Source organism: Rutilus rutilus, assembly GCF_951802725.1.
Source record: "Rutilus rutilus genome assembly, chromosome: 17".
NCBI lineage: Eukaryota > Metazoa > Chordata > Actinopteri > Cypriniformes > Leuciscidae > Rutilus > Rutilus rutilus.
This window is the reverse complement of record NC_140230.1, coordinates 34,681,228-34,700,724: the sequence shown is the minus strand read 5'-3', so window position 1 is coordinate 34,700,724 and position 19,497 is coordinate 34,681,228. Positions and strand designations below refer to the sequence as shown.

The window sequence follows — 19,497 nt, the reverse complement described above, 5'->3', positions numbered from 1 at the left end:
TTCCAGCTGTATTTACACTGTTTTATCATTGCTTTCGTTCTTAGGATGAGTAACGTGCCATTTTGTGACTTAGAGTTCATTTTCTACTCAAAATGACCCATTCAAACACAAAAACGATCAATCAAATGTTACCGTCATTGTGTATTGTCAACCGAGTGTTGAGGTCTCTGTGTTCACGTGATTAACCTTTGACATGTAGATATGTTGTCTTACATTAAAATGATTGTATTAATTACTTGTTGTTACTTAATTAAGTGAAGTATATGCTTAAAACGAGTGATTTAATTCAATATTATAATGTTAGGGAGAACTGTATTTGCAAAGGAAATTTGAACTAAATAATTATTACTCAACCTTTTACTAGCCAAGTTAATATTACTTATTTTCTTTATTACTTTCACTTAATTTAGTTAAATAGTTTACTTAATTCCATATGTGAAATTTACTTAAAAAATATGTGTGAAATTTACCTAAAAAATATTCATGCAAAAACTTGCCAAAGAAAAATTATGTAAATTTTACTTATTGTTTTTTTTCAGTGTAACAGTAAACCACTGGTAATGTATTTTGAACTTATTTTTACTCCTAGGACGTAACTTCACCATGAGTATATAGGGACCTATTCTCTGGTTCAGGCTAGGGCTTGTTTGTAGAGATAGTGTGCCCCTGCTGGTAGATGCTGTAACTACACCCTTTCAGGGGCAAAAATCATGCATCACCATTACCGTTACAATGTAAAAAAAAAAAAATAAGTATAGTGTTTACTTTGAAACAAGTTTTGCTCAGACACTGCTAGTTAATTTCACAAATAATTGCTAAGAATTGGCCAGTAACACATTGAATTAAACATGAAATTTGTAGAAAGACTGAAATAGTATTTCCTTGTAAACGTACTCTAGTAATCTTTGTTTTATTTACAACTTTGAAAATCAGTTTTTACAGTGTATTCAAAAGATAACAGGCAGAATAAATGCATAAACAGCAGCAGAAATGTGATTTATCAGTCATTACATACACAGCTTTTGATATTAACAACAAAAGACGTGCGTTTTCACCTCCTCTTTTTGTTTTAAAAAAACGGACACACCTATTTTTTTTCTGTCCTATCAATGCATGATTATATGGTTTGTTGCATTTAATTATTTGTGTTAAGCATTGCTGAAATGTCAGAACACAGACACAGTTTGATCAGTTAAGAACCAAAAACCTAAATGAATATGGTCAAATTAAAGTATATAAGATCACAGTCACAGTACATGAATGCTGGTGTATGTCATACAGCAGTACTTGTGTGACTCTTCTCATGTCCACACACACACACACACACACACACACACACACGCACACGCACACACACACGCACACACACACACACGCACACACACACAAACACACATTTTATATTCTTTATTTGATTCCACATTACATGTCAAATTTCATTAGAATTAGATTATTTTTTTTAATTAATCTTTTGTAAACTTTATTTATTTTATTTTTTTTATAATCCAACAGATTAAAACAAATCAGCACATTGTTATGGATTATACAGGTCTAAGGGTACAGGAAACATTTATTTCCAAATAAACATGCTTCCTATAGTTGCTGAGATAGAGACAGTACTTTGCCAACTGTTTGGCCCCTGTTTTAGAAATCCCCCCAATGCAAAGTCCACAGATCGCCAGCCTGTGTACATGACCTAGACTACCAAACACTAGCACAATAAGCTGGCATTTGTACCCAAGGTTCTCAATGGTCAATATCAATGCCTGATATTTTAGAATCTTAGAGCAGTAAGAGTCCTCCATAAACATGTCAAATGCACATGACACATCAAATAGTGTAACTTCTGCCATTCTGAGAGATGTTAACAATATCTGGTGTATTAGCAATTCCTAAAAAAGTGTTTGCAGGTGAGTTAAAGGGGTGTTATAATGCCCTTTTCACAAGATGTAAAATAAATCTTTGATGTCCCCAGAGTGTGTGTGTGAAGTTTAAGCTCAAAATACCCCACAGATATTTTTATATAGCATGTTAAAATTGTCACTTTTTGAGGGTGAGCAAAAACACACCGTTTTGTTTCTGTCCCTTTAAATGCAAATGAGCTGCTGCCCACAGGGGGCGGAGCTACAACAGTTTATGTCCTTTTACCTCACACACACATGCACTGAAAATTTCAGTGTTTATGTTCAAACCGGAGTCAGACAATGATGGAGAGACTCAAGAAGAATTGACAACATGTAGAAGCAACAGGACAATCAACCACCCCTTTAAACCATTCAGACTGTACAGTAGTGTGTTTAAAGATCTGCTCATGAGCCACGCAGGGAATCTGAGCAGCAATGAGGTCCACAAGTCTGTCATGTCTGGCAGTATATAGTCCTTTAAGTGATGAACAACTGTTGATGATGTGGGCTACTGACTCCAGGTGTTGAGGGGTCATGCACCATGCAGAGGGGTGAATGTGTGTAGGGAAACCACAGTGATAAGTTGTATTTTGTAGGAAGAACCTGCAGACGTGCTTTTACACAGAAAGTGAGGAGCTCCTCACTGATGGTGGCATTGCTGTAGATGGTGTGTGATACAGAGTCGTCCGCGCAGGGCAGTTTCGCACACACACACACACACACACACACACACACACACACACACACACACACACACACACACACACACACACACACACACACACACACACACACACACACACACACACACACACACACACACACACACACACACACACACACACGATGTTAAAGGGTTAGTTCACCCAAAAATGAAAATTCTGTCAGTAATTACTCACCCTCATGTTGTTCCAACCCCGTAAGACCTTCGTTCATCTCCGGAACACAAATTAAGATATTTTTGATGAAATCTGACAGCTGGCTCACTCCTCCATAGGCTTCTAGGTGACTGAAACTTGCTGGCCCAGAAAAGTTATTAAAGAGATCGTTAATATAGCCCAAGTGACTATAGTGGCTCAATCTTAAGTTTATAAAGCGACGAGAATACTTTTTGTGCGCAAAAACAAACAAAAATAACGACTTTATTCCACTATTCATTTCCTTCTCTCTGGGCCTCGAGTTAGTTCACGTAGTGTTTTAGCGCAGCGTTTCTGTGTTGCACGTCACCACGTAGGCTCACTATTGGCCGACGCTGGTCATGTGTGTGATGCGTGTGACGAACAACACAGACGCGCTGCGCAAAAACACTACGTGAACTAACTCGAGGCCCAGAGAGAAGGAAATGAATAGTGGAATAAAGTCGTTATTTTTGTTTGTTTTTGCGCACAAAAAGTATTCTCGTCGCTTGATATACTTAAGATTGAGCCACTATAGTCACTTGGGCTATATTAACGATGTCTTTAATACATTTTCTGGGCCAGCAAGTTTCGGTCACCTAGAAGCCTATGGAGGAGTGAGACAGCTCTCAGATTTCATCAAAAATATCTTAATTTGTGTTCCGAAGATGAACGAAGGTCTTACGGGGTTGGAACAACATGAGGGTGAGTAATTACTGACAGAATTTTCATTTTTGGGTGAACTAACCCTTTATTGTACAGACATCCTGGAGTGAGTTTAATCCGACCTGACGGTGCATTGATTTCATGATGGGTGGAACTGCATTACTCATATAATTACAACATAAAACTATAATTGAGAAAACATCACATTCTAATGTGATGGACTGGAAGTAAAATGAAATGGCAAGAAAGTTTTTATCCTTGATATCTTAGCATATTCATCCAGAGTAAAACCTCCAAAGTCATTTTGAATCTTAAAGGGATGGTTCGGAGTAATTTCAACCTAGGGTCCTTTGCACCATGACCTCGAGCCAAACACCCCCCCCCAGAAGCCTTTTTCCCCTCGGTCGAACATTATTAAAGTTAGAGCTTATTTAGAGACATCAGCCGAATGGCTTAGTACAGGCGCTAATGGATCCAAGGTTGTATCTCGTAAATTACCCCACTAATAATGCTCGGAATGGCACCAAACTTCTACAGTAGTACAAATAGGTTCTGTACTCATAAAATGAGGCATTGGAAAGTTTGAAAGTACATCAGGAGTTTATTTACATAACACTTGCCTGATGGCTAATGCTACCGCTAACCCGCACGTCGAGGTCACTTCCGTGATTAGGGAAAAGCACGTAAAAGTCCTGGCAGAAAGCGATGCATAAGGATTGACTTCTTCTTCTTCTTCTTTTTAGTTTTATTGGCAACCGCACTTAACAGTGCATTACTGCCATCATCCGGTAGCTTGGAGCTTGGATCAGAAACAATCCTATCTCTTAACATTTCTACCCCCCCCCCCCCCCCCCCCCCACGTGTTCAGCTCCTCCAGCTTCCACCCCACTTCCCTTTAACTCCCGCTTCCCATCCGTAACCTTATTTACCTCCAGATTTACTTACCCTGTCTCACACTATACTTCATCCGCATCTTCTACCTCTCTCTATAAGCCTATATACATATTAATCCTACATTCTCTTCATTAAACCAGTATTATTCAAAAACTGAAACAACACATTAGCCGTACTATTTCCTATATCTGAGTCTAATATATTCTTCAATGTTAACTCTTTTCCCTTCATTCTTCCATAATTCGTCTCTTAGCACTTCTCTTTCTTCATCATAACCATTACAATTAATAAACACATGTTCTACAGTTTCACTCTGTCCACATTTCTCACACAAACCCATTGGATGCTTAGATATTAAATGTAATGTTCTATTCAAACCAGTATGTCCCACCCTTAGTCTTGTAATTATACTTTCCTCCCTTCTCTTTTTCTACCTTTCCCCACTTTCTTTTGTACTGCATATAAATGTCTCCCTTTACTAAGGATTGACTTTACTCCGAACCATCCCTTTAAGTAACATGACGGATGTCACTTTGAAATGCACTCAGGTCTTGTTTCAAATGCTTTTTTAACGTAACATTACATTTTATGCATGATTTAATTAATACTTATAATTATTTTAATTTTGAAAGAGCATTAAAATCTCTGTAAAGCAACTACAATTTACCAATTTAAATTGTCACTCATGATGTCAAAGGGACTTTTATGACAAACCCTTGAGAAATTCTTCCTCAGGTCAAAGGTCACAGATGGACTGAGTCGCCACTGACAAACAGTGAGTTTATTTACATTCATACATTTACACAGATACTTTTATGCGAAACGACTTATGTTACATTCAAAGTAGTTTGAGTTTGACTTGAGCTACATTTTATCTATGAACTATATCAGAATTTTTGATGGATTGTTTGTCTTTGAAAATGTTTCACACAACCGCATGCAGTGAAGATTTTAACTCTTTGCACATAAAATAAAACTTAACATTAGAATAAACTTAGAGATAAAATAAAAAAAAGTTTGAATAATTCTGAAATCAAGTAATATTTTGTGATATTAAGATCAATGGAAACATCCAACCTTCCTTTATCCTGAAAATTAACCATGCAGTTCATCAGCAGTGTTATTAGCTCCCATTTATCTTTATTAAAAGTAAATAAAAGAGCAGAATAGAGATGTTTTGAATGCAGTATCGGATATGAGTTTGATTGCTGAATCACTTTCAGATGGAAATGCATGGTTGTATGGGTGCATGTATGGACGTTCATTTAATCTCAGGGAGGGTCAGAGTGTTTGAATTCTCTTAGGGTCATAATATTGTTTTTGCAAAGTGCTATTTTGAGCGGGAACATACTGTACCGCACATGTGTATATATACACACACATATATATATATGTATATATAACCTGCATGAACAGCTCAGAGCTGCGGGATGCATGTGGTGTCAGTGTCATGAAGAGCGAGGATAGGTCCGTTAAATAGGTCAGTATATGACATGGCACTCAACACTTACAGTATAGGTGATGAGAAATGATACTGAGAAAATCTGTCGCATCTAAACGCTGCAGGTTCTGCCAGATGCATGCTGGGTGAGCATCTGTGTTGCCGATCAAGATGCTCAAAACTCTGACACGTGTTGATGATGACCACGTGTAACCTTGAGAGATCACATAGAAACACTTGGCTAAACAGTATGGTTTTAAGTTTGCTACTGAAAATGGTACCATGCTAATACAGAAGATCTGGGCCCGTATTCATAAAGATTCTAAGAATCCTCTCAGAAAACTCTTAATTTAGCTTAAAAACTTTTATGTAGGAGTCTTAGCTTAAAAGCGATTCGGGACCGATCTGAGAGCAACTCTGAGTAAGGAAAATATAAAAACTTTTATCTTAGTGAGGAGGCGGGGTTGACCCCGTTGCTATGTATGACACAATCTTTTGAAGACTGTGATTGGTTGGTTGTCCAAGAAGGGAAAAAAAAAGTGATTTTAAGTATAGGGTCTATTCTAAGCCTCCACTTTGAACTTACATGCGTAATTTTTCCTATTTGATTGTTCTCTCACACACACTATTGCATTATATATGTGTATATAAATCCTTTTTTTTTATTTACCATGCTGTTAATTTCCTATAAGGTATTTGCTTGGCTTAGAATGATAAAAATTGTTCCACTCTTTCCAATTACACTGATTGCTGGCATGTCTATTTAAGCGGTGGTTTGAATGTTGGTTTTAATGTATCAAACATGGAATTTTCCCAGTTACCAAATATCGTAATATAGTGATTACTTTCATTTCAGGCGCTATGGCATTTCTGCGCTGTGTCGGAGATATTAGCGTGTCTCTAATAAGATCAGTCACAAACATGATCCCTGCACGATCTAATCTATAGCGTCTTATTAACTCACTGGCATCCATTGTCTGCAACACATTTCTTCTCCCTCTTCGTCGTTCTGCCATTTTCTCCTCTGCTAAAGAAACTCTTAAGCCTCTTAAAAGTCCTCGTCCGTGCTCCTAACAATTTTGACCTTAAGACCTCTTTTAAGGGTTAAGATGCTTTCTGAATTACTTTTTTCTTTACTAGGAGTTTTTCTTTAATTTTAAGAGTAAACGGCCACATTTCTAAGAATTTTCTTAGAATTTTGTCACTAGGAGCTACTCTTTTAAGATTCTTTATGAATACGGGCCCTGGTTTCCTTGCCTCCATTAAGTTGGATATTGTTGGATATAATCTGTATTCCCAGAAGAGAAAGACCATACATTTATGTCTGGTAAAACTTTGCCAATATTTAGGATATAGATGGATGGGTGGAACCGGGGCTAGTTTAATCAGAAGTTCCTAACCTTTGCAAAATGATAAAAATGAATGTTCCCTTAACATTTGCATTACCAAGAAAACTTTTCTTTTTTTGTAAATGGACATTTTGAAACATTAAAAAATAATGTTTTCATAATTTAATGAGAACATCAACAAAACGTTCGTAGAACAGAATATTTTTACTATTTAAAATGTTTTTTTTTTATCTTTAAATTTGCAACAAAGAACACATCATTTACAAGAGCTCAAGAATACAAATATAAATCTTTCTTGAAAATAAAAAATAAGGTATATTGTTTGAAATTTGCATTTATGAATGGTAAATGCATAAGGAATGGTAATAAAACAAGGTTTGAGTATATACAGAAATGGACTCTTCCCTTGCTCTATAGTGTTTACACAAGACAAAAGTAGGCTAGTTGTTGTACGCTGCATATAGGGTCTGTATACATTAACACAAGTGAATTAGCCTTGCTTTAATAATTAATAAGCCTTCATCAGTGTGATCTCTTGACCTACAGTCAAGCATCACTGCTGGATATTAAAGGCCAGCTGGGAAACGTTGGATCTGGGTCATACTGAGAGACACATACATGAAGACAAAGACTCATTATGTGACACGTGGGTCTTTCACAGGAACACTGTGTTCTGTACATTCTGTTCTACATGTCAAGCAGAAGCTCGGACCGCGAACACACGTGATCAAAAAGAGCTCTGACGCCATCTGGCGGTGATGACGTGTGATCGAACACCGCACTCGAGACGTTCTTAATGCCATTGCATTCGATGACATCACATTCAGACTAATCATTTCAAAAGAAAGATAAAGCGAGCGTTTATACTTTTCATTTAAACAATGAAACAATAAACGCAGAGCTCAAAATAAAGACACATTTGTGGTTCTCAGACATTAGGTTTTTTATTTTTTATTTTATGTAATGCAGTGACTTTTTAAGTAAGACATTTTAAGTGACCTTCTGAAACCACTGTTTAGGGGACTCCGGGGCTAGTTGTCACACTTTTTTACTCCTCCAGTTAATATATATATATATATTTTTTTTTTATTATTTTATTTTTTATAGACACAAACTCTAAAAACTCTTGACAAGTGTTGTTATTCTTAACTTAAACTAAAAGTTAAATTACTTTGGGTAGTTAAAATAAAAATGAAATAAAATGTAATTATTAGATGTAAAACAAAAAATTAAGAAATGTTTATTTATACATTTAATTTGATTAGTTTCTAAATGACTGAAATTGAATTATTTAATTTATAATTAAAATTAGCTTTATTTTAATCATAAAATAGGCTATAATATGAAATATATGAATAATAATTATTATAAAACAACACTGGTCTTGACTACATAATTGTGATTGAACATTATTATTGTCACATTATATATATATATAGGCTTTTGTTACAAGGTCGTCTGATTCTAGATCAGTCTGAGTGGCATAAGTCTTCAAATAGATTATTTTTAGTTTTGAGTTGATCTTTGAGTTTGGTTTATATTTAATTGTCAGTCTTTACTCATCTTTTTGTAACCACAGATCAGTTTGTGACACTTTTTAGTGGCTTTTCATCAAAACATGACAATGAAACTCAAAACTATACATTAAAAATGCAGTAACAAGCCCCAATCTAACTTAGAGTATACCATACCTTCATTAAACTGTAATTGTAACTTTTATACAGTAATGTTACGAAACAGAATTGTCAAATGGTAAAAATATAAATAACTATTTAAATATATATTACAACATATATACACCCTGATGTGACATTCATAAAAATTAACTTATTTTAGTAATTTAAATGGTAGATTCATTTCCTCTCTTTCCGTGTTTTCTCCCTCAACACTCTTTTCAGAAACCAGTTTTCTTCGAGTTTCATTTGCACCAGTTTGACCAGTTCATTTGTAACAGCTGTTTACAATAAAAAAAATTACAATAAAAACTCAAATAAAGCAGGTTTTATTGAATTTTTTTAAAGATTTATTTCATTTATTTTGAAAATACTGTTACAGTGAATGCATACACGTAATATGTAACCTCATAAATGTTTCTTTTAAACTGAGATTTGATTACATATACAGTAGTAGGGCTGGGTATTGACAAATTTCACAATTCGATTCGATTTCACTTTTTTTTATAATAATACAGTTATATAAAATATAAACATTTAAATGGTGGCTGTCATAAAAACTTGCCAGATTTATTCAAACAAGCATTAAATATTGAAGAACATTAAAAATTATAATAATAAAATATATATATATAATATATATATATATGAAGAGTTCAGATGCAAAAGCCTCTAAGTGCCATCTGCAATTTTCTTCTAGAATGATCATTTTTATCAAGCTCGTATATTTAAGTTCAATAATTTCACTTAAATGGCAATGCAAATTACCTATTAATTGTCATTTAAGTGAAATTATTGAACTTAAATATACGAGTTTGATAAAAATGATCATTCTAGAAGAAAATTGCAGATGGCACTTAAGAGGCTTTTGCATCTGAACTCTTCATATAGTGTAGGCTATAATATGGTGCATATATTTAGCAAAATGCTCATCTCTAGAGTTAATTTTTCAAGCTGACTAATGAGTTTATGGTCACTGGATATGGTTTTTCTGAGGTAAATGTGACATTGTTTACAAGCTGATTTACTGATGTCTTTCCATGGTTGAAACACTGAGCGATTCCATGTCACATGATACGGATTTCGATAAGTTGTACTCTACCTTTTAACACACTTTCAGAAGCTCATTCATGTTTATTTCGCGCTGTAACTGGTGTTATTAAGGCGGAAGAGAAGATCATATGCGCTCTGCGCTGCTGCTTCTCTTGAGCGATCTCACGCCACAGCGCCGAAACTGTATTTATGGTTTTGAATTTCGTAAGCATGCGTAATGGCTTGCTTTAACTGTTGCTCTGGTCTTCGTCAACAACACGCGCTTTTGCACCACCTGCTGGTGAGGGAGACTAACAGCAGATGGAGAGTATGCTCGGCAATCCACTGCTTTTCCTGCAGTTCCTGGATGTCAATGTTGAATTTACTGTCGAATTTGAACCACTGAATCTGTGGAAGCGAATTTGCAAAGCGAAATAAAATTGACTGAAAATTGCCTGTTGAATATTATAGGTTGTATTTTTAAACAGTTTGAATATTTTGGAAGTGAAATATTAAAAGGTGAATATGGATTATTGATTTTTTAATAATGAAAATGTGTTTTGAATTGAAATATTCACAGCTTAAATATTCAACCATGTTGAATTTCAGCTCATAAATATGCAAGCCCTAAAAATACAATGCATTAAAATGCAAGCATGGTTAATGCAATGCATATTTTTTTCAAGTGCAATTCAACAGGCTTTTTTATTTCAAAAACATTTGGCATTATTTTACTTCCATAGGATTACCCTTTAATAAACTACTGCGTTTGGATCCTCAGCCTTTCTGAGCAGTTTGTAACATTTTTTTTAGGGATGCAATGATACCATTTTTTCAGAATCGATCCGATCCGATACAAAAAATTCTGAGTATCGGCCGATACCGATTCGTACACTCTAAAAAATGCTGGGTTAAAAACAACCCAATTTGGGTTATTTGACAACCCAGCGCTGGGTAAATATTGGACAGAACACATGCTGGGTTATTTTGACCCAGCAGGTTGGGTTTTTATACATTAACCCATCCGCTGGGTTGTTTTTAATCAGTGCTGGGTCAAACAACCCCCATGCTACAGGTTATTCATTTTAGATAATAATAATAAAAAAATATATATATTAATAACAATAATAACACTACTGTTTATTGATTCAATTAAAGTGTTTATTCCAGGAAATTAATATAATCAAATACATTCATGTTAAAAAAACAGTTAGACATCTGCAACATAAACGGAGGCCCACAAAAATCATTTGTGCTAAAATGTTGGTATGTTAAAAGATTATAAAATGGTAAGATTCTCAAAATTCAAAACTCTACACTTATAAACTGTAAAATAGCCCATAGCTAAAGATTCTCTTCACAAAGAATACAATAAAAAACACATAAGTACATACATTGCAATTCACTTAAATAAGCAATCATTTAGTCCTGTGCAGCAAAAATGGGAGGCACATAAAAACTCTGCGTATAAACAGTAAGTACAGTACATACATTACAATTCATTTTAAATAAGCAATCATTTAGTCATGTGTAGCAAAATAAAAACATGAAACTCTATACCTATAAACTGTCAAATAGCCTAGCTAAAAATTATCTTCACAAAAAGATAAAAAAATAAAAAAACTGAGTCAACTGTTCCAGAGTTTCCACATTCACCAAAAAACTGTCCAGCCATTCCAAGCTCCAAGACAAAGGGGAAGGGCTTTGCTTCTCTCTGCCTTTCCAGGTAAAAAGCACCATGTTGGTTCCAGACTAAATGAGGAAAAGACAATATCAGACACAGATAATTATTTAAAAGTGTGTCTTAGGTTTTCATAAGATCAGTCTTAAATTAGTTAAATACCGTCTTAAATTAACTTAAAGAATTAGTTCACCCCAAAATATAAATTTCCTCATCATTTACTCACCCCAATGCCATCCAAGATATCCATGTCTTTCTTTCTTCAGTGGAAAATAAATTAAGTTTTTTTGAGGAAAACATTTCATTTCAATTCTACACAGAATGGACTTAAATGGTAGAGACTCTGAAGCTGCATTGAGACGGACATTTGAACCTTCTTTGAATGTTGGGATAGTTGGTTGTCATTAAAGTCCATTCTGTGTAGAATAATCCTCAAATGTTTTCCTCAAAAAACTTAATTTCTCTTCCACTGAAGAAAGAAAGACATGGATATCTTGGAAGACATTGGGGTGAGTAAATTTTCATTTTGGGGTGAACTAATCCTTTAAAGCAGTGGTTCTCAACTCCAGTCCTCGGGACCCGCTGCTCTGCACATTTTGTATGTCTCTCTTATCTGACACACTCAAATCAGTTCATGGAGTCTCTCCTGACGAGCTGATTCAGGTGTGTTAAATAAGGGAGACATACAAAATGTGCAGAGCAGTAGGTCCCGAGGACTGGAGTTGAGAACCACTGCTTTAAAGAGTTGTGAGAAAATTAAATGCGTGTCAGATCCAAGCAGCAATAACCATAAACGATTAAAACGATTTATCGTGCAGCCCTACAAACAGGTGTAAAGAAATGAGCCTGCTCTTTTTGTCCCCTATTGTTTTACTTACCGGTTGTACATCAATGAATGAGGTTCTTGCCTCTTGAATAGTTGGCCGAAAGGTTTTGTGGCCAATCTTGTACACAGGCGGGGGAAGAATGACAGGCAGGATTGTAAGTGCTAGTATGCCTTTGGAATCTAAGAATAGAAAAATGGCAAATTAGAATTTGTTCGGTCATCAGCTTTTAAATTAAGCAAAGTGCATTTCTAACTAAGGTCAACTTAGAATGAGTGAAATTAGCTTAAATATATAACAGTTAAATACGTACTGTGGTAATCTGAAAACATTTAGTGTTATTAAAGGTATAGTTCACCTTAAAATGCAAATTTACTCACCCTCATGTCAAATTTACTTGCCTCATTTACTCACCCTCACGTTGTTCCAGACCTGTACAAGTTTCTTTCTTCTGCTGAACACAAAAAGATTTTTTAAAGAATGTCAGTAACAAGATAGTTGACGGTAGCCACTGACTTCCATAATAGGAAAAAAGTACTATAAAAGTCAATGGCTACTGTTAACTGTTTTGTTACCAACATTTTTTCAAATATCTTCTTTTGTGTTCAGGAGAAGAAAGTCATTCAGGTTTGTAATAACATGAGGGTGAGTAAATGACGACAGAATTTTCCTTTTCAGGTGAGCTATCCCTTACCAGTCAGGGATCACTGGTGATCCCAGATTATTTTAGTTCAAAATATGTTTGAGCTTATATATCTCAATATTAATAACAGTCTGGTTAATTTTGAGTCTTGAACTATAAACTCTCAAGTGTTGGCTTTCTAAATGTATGTGTGTTATGTTTCTATTCAGAATTACTTATGAGCAGTAACCTTTTTATTTTGGGCATTTCATGTATGCAGCACTTGCCAAAATTGGGGGTGATGGGGAAGGGGTTAAAGCAGTGCTTCTCAAACCCGTCCTGGGGACCCCATACCACTGCATATTTTGTATCTCTCCCTCATTTAACACACCTGATTCAGCTCATTAGTACAGACTGCAAAATTTAAATTGGGTGTGTCTGATGAGGGAGACATCCAAAATTATGGGGGGTCCCAGGACATTTGAGAACCACTGCCTTAAACCAAGAAAGGGGCAAACAAGCAAGGCTATCTATGAAATTACACTGACAACGACTAAGCACAGAAGTGGTAGCCTATGCCAGCCCTACAATATAACTGGTTTAAATTCACCCTACATGGTTTGACATTAAGTCTTGTCATGTGCTTGTACTTTGGTACTTGTACATGTAAATTGGCCATTCATGTTTTTGAGCTTATTTATTGTGAATGGTGTAGCAAACTCTGTTAAAGGGTTAGGGTTGGCACTGGATGCAACTGTGAAAAAAAGATTACCTACAAAGAAAGAGAATTTGAAATGCAAAATTGTTCATCACATATTTACCAGCAATTTTTCAATGAGGCACTCAAGATTCCAGTTGAGGAGTTTTTGTTGAACAAAAATGTCCATTGCTGTAAAAGAAAAGAAGGAAACATCTGATTAGTAATATCTTTACAAAGTTAGCATGTCTTATACAATGCTTTTAAAATTAATTTTTATGCTGGCTCCAGTTAATTAAAAAAATATATATATAAATCATTTTATTGAATCATTACTTAAAAAATATTTTTTAACAGCTTAATTAACTATTGTTAATTCACAAGACTGTAAACAGAAGAAATGTTAATTTTGTGGATAATTAAAACAATATTTTATAAAATCACCTGTAGATATTTCATAGAATATTTTTTATTCATTCCAATGTATTAGTCTATCGGTATAACAATCGCCTGAGGGCATTGCGCCCATTGACTTATTTGATTGCAGTTTCAAGATATAAGTAAAAATAATAAATAAATGTTGTTAATGTTTAACAACTGTTGCCTTTGGCTTGCTCAGTTGGGGATATTCTGGGGATATCTAATTTGATTTTATCAATAAATTCCACTAGAAACAAACCTTGTTGTATTATTTTAATTTAATACTGTGAAGCTGCTTTGATACAATCTGTATTGTGAAAAGCGCTATACAAATATACTTGACTTGACTTGACTATTCTTCCTGACAGTTTTTTTTTTTTTTTATTCATTCACGATTCAATGATCATCATAGTTAGTTATTTTAATGATTGTGAACCAAATTGCATGACAAACCAAAATAATAAATTGTATTAGGCTATTTAATACATAAGCTTGGTTCCTCCTACGTTTTTTTTTCCTCTCCATTCTGTCACCTGATGGAGTGTGGGTTCCTTGCCACTGTTGTCTCTGGCTTGCTTAGTTAGGGGCACTTAGTTTTCAACAATATTATTGATTTAATTGCACTGACAATATCAGAAGATAACTGAACTGAACTGAATGACTCTTTTTTTCAGAGCCGGTTTAAGACCAAATTGTACTTCAGTAACTACTTTGATTATCTTCACATAGTTTCTGAACGTAACTGAAGCAACACTGAACTGACTTCAAATGAACAAAGACAGTTTTTGATAAGAATTGTACTGAGCTGGACGATGACATCACTGTTTTCTGCAGAAATGCTTAGCCAAATTGAACTAAGGCGCACGCACCCAAACACAGAGAACATACTGCAGCATAAGAAAATATTTTATGTAAAGCTACCTTTCGAAAATGACTAACAAAAACAGTTAAATAATAGGTAACGTTAGACTTACAGCTTCTTTAGCATATCCAGCCACTAGCCAGTGACGTTACACTGCATCCATCCAACACCGCCGAGTCAAGTAACCCGCAACATTTCTGGAGATAAAACGGACACCAACAACTGTACTCAAACATTGTGACCGTGTTATAATTGGAATAATTGATGACAGACCGTGTAAAAATAATGAATGTTATGTGTAACGTAACGTTAGCATAACGGTCGCTAGTTCGACAGACGCAAAATCTAGACTAGAGCATTTGGTCCGTCGTCAAAAATTCATAGTTCATTTCAACATAACTTCTTGTTGACTTTCTGACTTCTTTGACTAACGTTACTTAACTTTAGGATAGTTTTAATAAAACAGGGTTGCTCACCTTTATGCTCGCTCCTGCTTGAACCTCTCGTCCTCCTGTTGACGTAGTGAATAGTGATTTGAACAGTGTGGACAAAAGCGGCGCGCGCGACTCGCGAGGAGGTAAGCGCTGGGTCAAAATTTCCAAAACAAACCCAAATGCTGGGTCATTGTCAGCTGATTCCTGAGAAAATAACCCAGCAACATAGTCAAAATGCTCAACCCAGCATTTGGGTTTAAAAAATAACCCAGCATTTTTTAGAGTGTACCGATACCAGCACAGTTTTTTTTAATCAAGTAGAATTTCTACAACTCTGTGTTGAACTGATAATAAGAACTGAAAAAAAAAAAAAAAAATTATATATATATATATATATATATATATATATATATATATATATATATATATATATATATGATCATAATCTGACATAAATGCTTTTATAAACTAGGTTATGGATAATTCAGCAGTAAAATTTTGTCTAGAAAAATCACGAGTCCACAATAATTGTATAAAATCTGAACATTTTGTGAAAAAAAATGTTTAGTGGGGAACAAATTAGAGACAATAAGTGTAACACTAAATCTGGTAAAACTTTACACATTGCTCTTTGTATTGTTGTAAAATACATTCATGAAAAACAAGATAAAAATTAAAATTGAGACATTTTTTAAATGTATAGCACAGCTGTTTAATGAGGTAGCAACATATGATAGATAGGACAGAACAAGAACGGCTATTAATAATCTTTAATTTCGTCACTGTATTATGATATGAAAGACTCCAACACAGTGCGGCACAGAGCGCTTATGCACATCCCGAGCGCAGAATGATGCGCTTGAAGCAACATGAGTCACAGCGCGCAGCACGTCGAGTCCGCATTGAACAAAGCACAAAGAAAATACATATTGATGCGTAGTGTATTATACAGTATCTATCTATGCAATAGTCTATTCAGCATTTTCTTTTAACAGTTTTAAATTTCAGTAACTGTGCGCGTGAAGAACAAACAGTGCACTGACTTTACTCCAGTGTTGTGATCTAACAGACACCCAGTAGAAAGTAACATGATTAAGGTACAGCGTTAAAGTTAAGGACGATAAAGTTGTTTTATGCGAAACCATAGACCTTTATCTACAGATCAAGTATAATAATAGTAACATTGAATCATCTTGGAGAGAGTTTCATCGTGTTGACTGTCCTAACCGAACGTGACGCGCTGTTTGAATGCTGAAGCTGAATGACTGACAGCGCAGCTGAGGGAACATTTACGTGATCTTGAATTTAACGACTTAAATATTAATTTATATCTCACATTATACTATATAATGGCTTCAGAACACTTATAATATTGTGCACGAAAACGTATGGTGCTTTATAATGTTTGTGTGCCTTTTGTGGGGCTTAACAATAACACTGAATAGTAAACACACAATATCGGATTTGGATCGGCCTTGTCTGACCGATACCCGATCCGCCAAAAATCGGAGCCGATACCGATACTGAGTAATCCCTAATTTTTATTATTATTGATATACTATTATAGTTTTTGGTAATATTTTCAATTAGATTACCCTTTTTTCTATTTTTTTTTTATGTCAGTTAATGTTTATATTATTTAAAGTAACATTTATGGTTTAGTTTTTGTACAGATTTATACTATTAATTTAATAAGTCTTTCTCATGTAAATTGCAATAGGTACTGATCTGTTGGCACATATAAATGTTTCTTAAAGGTGAACTAAGTAACTTTTTTTACCTTAACTGAACAGCTTCGGAGTCATTGGAATGGTTATATTACTTATTTCGGGTTGAATGGTGGTCGTTTCGCACCCCCCTGGTGCCCGTGAGTGGAAAATACGCACTTGCAACTTTGGGGCGGCGGGCCGCCGGCCGCCGCGTCAGGAAGTCTCGCGTGATATCAGGTCTCGCGATGTAAACAATTGCTTTACGGCCAAAAGAAATCTGCTAAAATGCCGTCATTATTGCGCTCCCTCACGCTGTTCGAACCCGAATGAAGAAGACGTTTTAAAGAATATCCCATCTGCTTTGATGTCGTTGATCTGCTAGCCTCTGGTGTCTGAGAATAGCCAACGAGTTTTTACAACAGTGTTGTCAAATATCTATTCCGAAGCTGTGGGGGGAGCTCTAGAGAGAAACCTGCGAGCAAAAAGCGAGAATACTGCAAAGAAATCCCGAAGTTACTGAGCCCCGCTTTAAACCAAAATATGACAGGTTGATTTGTAGTAGTTGTCCCGAGTCTCCTCTACTCATTTTAACCAGATCATCACCTAAACTAGCTGGAAGCGTCTCATGCAGCAGGACTCACTCATGGAGAGCAGAAGCGTCCGTAAAACAAAATGCTCTTGGTTGGATTGTGTCGGATGAAGAAAAGGAAAGGATGGTCTGCGTTGAAGACCTGCGGGACGGTATAACAACATGCCATCATGACGGCACCGGTGGCTGCAGCCGCTTCGGTTCCTTCCTCGTTGACTTCAACAAAGGCTTTATGGATCACCTTCGACACCACCAGGTCGTTATTGGAGGACATGCCTGAAAGATTCACCTTCTGCGGGTCAAAAACATCCTCCATTCCCATGCTGATCAGAAGACTCTTCATGTCGTATTTTTCCTCCATCTTGAATCTGGGCAGAGACACTTCAACCTCTTGTTTACGCATGATTTCTGGTTTGGTCCATTCCATGAGCTTCTCGTAGGTCAGTGCCTTTTCAAGCTGGATCATAAGAGAGACATGTCAGATGAATAGTTGAAATAGTCCAAATAAAAACTGCTCCACAAGTAAACATCTGACTGGTCACGGCTGGCTAATTAAGCATTTAAATCACCTTCTGAAGGCCAGTGGTGTCGTCTTCCATCTCGTTAGGAAGGATGATCAACATACTGAGATTATTCCCGACATACGGCAGCTCCAGAACCTGACTGTTGATCTCTGGGATGAAGGCCAGAGGAAAGTCCTCCTTTTGATACATCATCTTCACTGGTTTAGTTTGATTCTGCCAAACATTAATGGAAACACATTATAACCCCTCATATTTCATCATGACTGTTACAAATATTAGTAAAATAATACTAAAAAAGAGCATGAAATCTCACCTTGTTCAGCTTAAACTGCCCATCTCTGGTGGCTTCCTTTGGGAATTTGTCCTTCCAGTTTCCCTTGAAGTAGATGGCGTTCACCAAAACCAGTTTCGTCATCCCATCGATGGCTCCCTGTGGCACCAAGTCCTTGATCTTCTCTAAAATACAAATGGACATTGTTCACTTTGAGCAGTGATTTGAACTGGTTGGTTTGATATTGTTACTATAAAGCTCAACTCAAGAACCCATGAAGCCAAACATGGCCCTTGAAAAGACATTTTCACTGAATCTAAAGTGCTTCAAAAAACATAAAACAACTTTTGTAAGAGTGTAGAATAAGTTTCAAATTGAGAATAAGTTTATGCTGGATTTCACCTTGTGTTTTTTTCTCCACCCATTGGTTGATGTTGAGACGAGCAGCCTCTGATTGGTTCTCGAAGTCCACCTTCTCCAGTCCGGCTTCATAGTAGCTTTTTGCGTCATTGAGGAATTTCTGTAATACAGCAAACCGATTGAAGTGATATTAGAGTTGAGAACATTTCCAGAACCTCCAGTGAATAAACAGAGTCTTACCTCAACAAACTGGTAGGATTGCTCTCCGTAGAGGCGGTTGGCGAGACTCAACACATACGGGACTCCTGGTTTGTTCAGATCACTCATGAACTTGCTGAAGCTGGAATGAATTTGGTCCTCAGGTTTTTCCTCTGGACATTTCTGTTTGCATCAACAATATCAGATTTAATCAGTTGAATCAGATGAACCCAAAGGATACATGCATCTCTACAGTAAATACAGCTGTTCATGCAACAGAACCTTGACAGAATGTTAGCTAAAGTTCTGAGAACATTCCCTGTTAACTGGGTTAGTGTTTGATGTAAATATTCATACGAAACCTTGAGTTCAGCAGGAGTCTGAGGATTCTGGGTTTGCTCCATCATTGGTGGTTCATTGTTAAAGCCCAGGACCTACACAGCATTGATAT

The 19,497-nt window shown here is 35.8% G+C and overlaps 1 protein-coding gene and 1 long non-coding RNA gene across 6 annotated transcripts in view; both read right to left on the bottom strand.

The window, feature by feature from the left end:
* Nucleotides 1-10,982: 10,982 nt before the first annotated feature.
* On the bottom strand, nt 10,983-15,677 carry LOC311275637. The gene is made up of 5 exons (XR_014624962.1): nt 15,438-15,677; nt 15,074-15,158; nt 13,804-13,871; nt 12,415-12,542; nt 10,983-11,607 (listed from the first exon to the last, which is right to left on the bottom strand). It is a non-coding gene; the product is annotated as an uncharacterized lncRNA (long non-coding RNA).
* Nucleotides 15,678-16,007: 330 nt separating this feature from the next.
* LOC311275950 (leukocyte elastase inhibitor-like) overlaps nt 16,008-19,497 on the bottom strand; it is a 73,963-nt gene continuing 70,473 nt past the window's right edge. For all 5 annotated transcript variants that reach the window (XM_084385316.1, XM_084385315.1, XM_084385313.1 and 2 more), the window contains exons 3-8: nt 19,409-19,480; nt 19,089-19,229; nt 18,891-19,008; nt 18,531-18,673; nt 18,263-18,430; nt 16,008-18,150 (exon numbers count right to left, since the gene is read on the bottom strand). In XM_084385316.1, the coding sequence (XP_084241442.1) occupies nt 17,746-18,150; nt 18,263-18,430; nt 18,531-18,673; nt 18,891-19,008; nt 19,089-19,229; nt 19,409-19,480 (1,047 nt within the window). In that variant the 3' untranslated portion in view covers nt 16,008-17,745. The remainder of the gene's footprint in view (nt 18,151-18,262; nt 18,431-18,530; nt 18,674-18,890; nt 19,009-19,088; nt 19,230-19,408; nt 19,481-19,497) is intronic.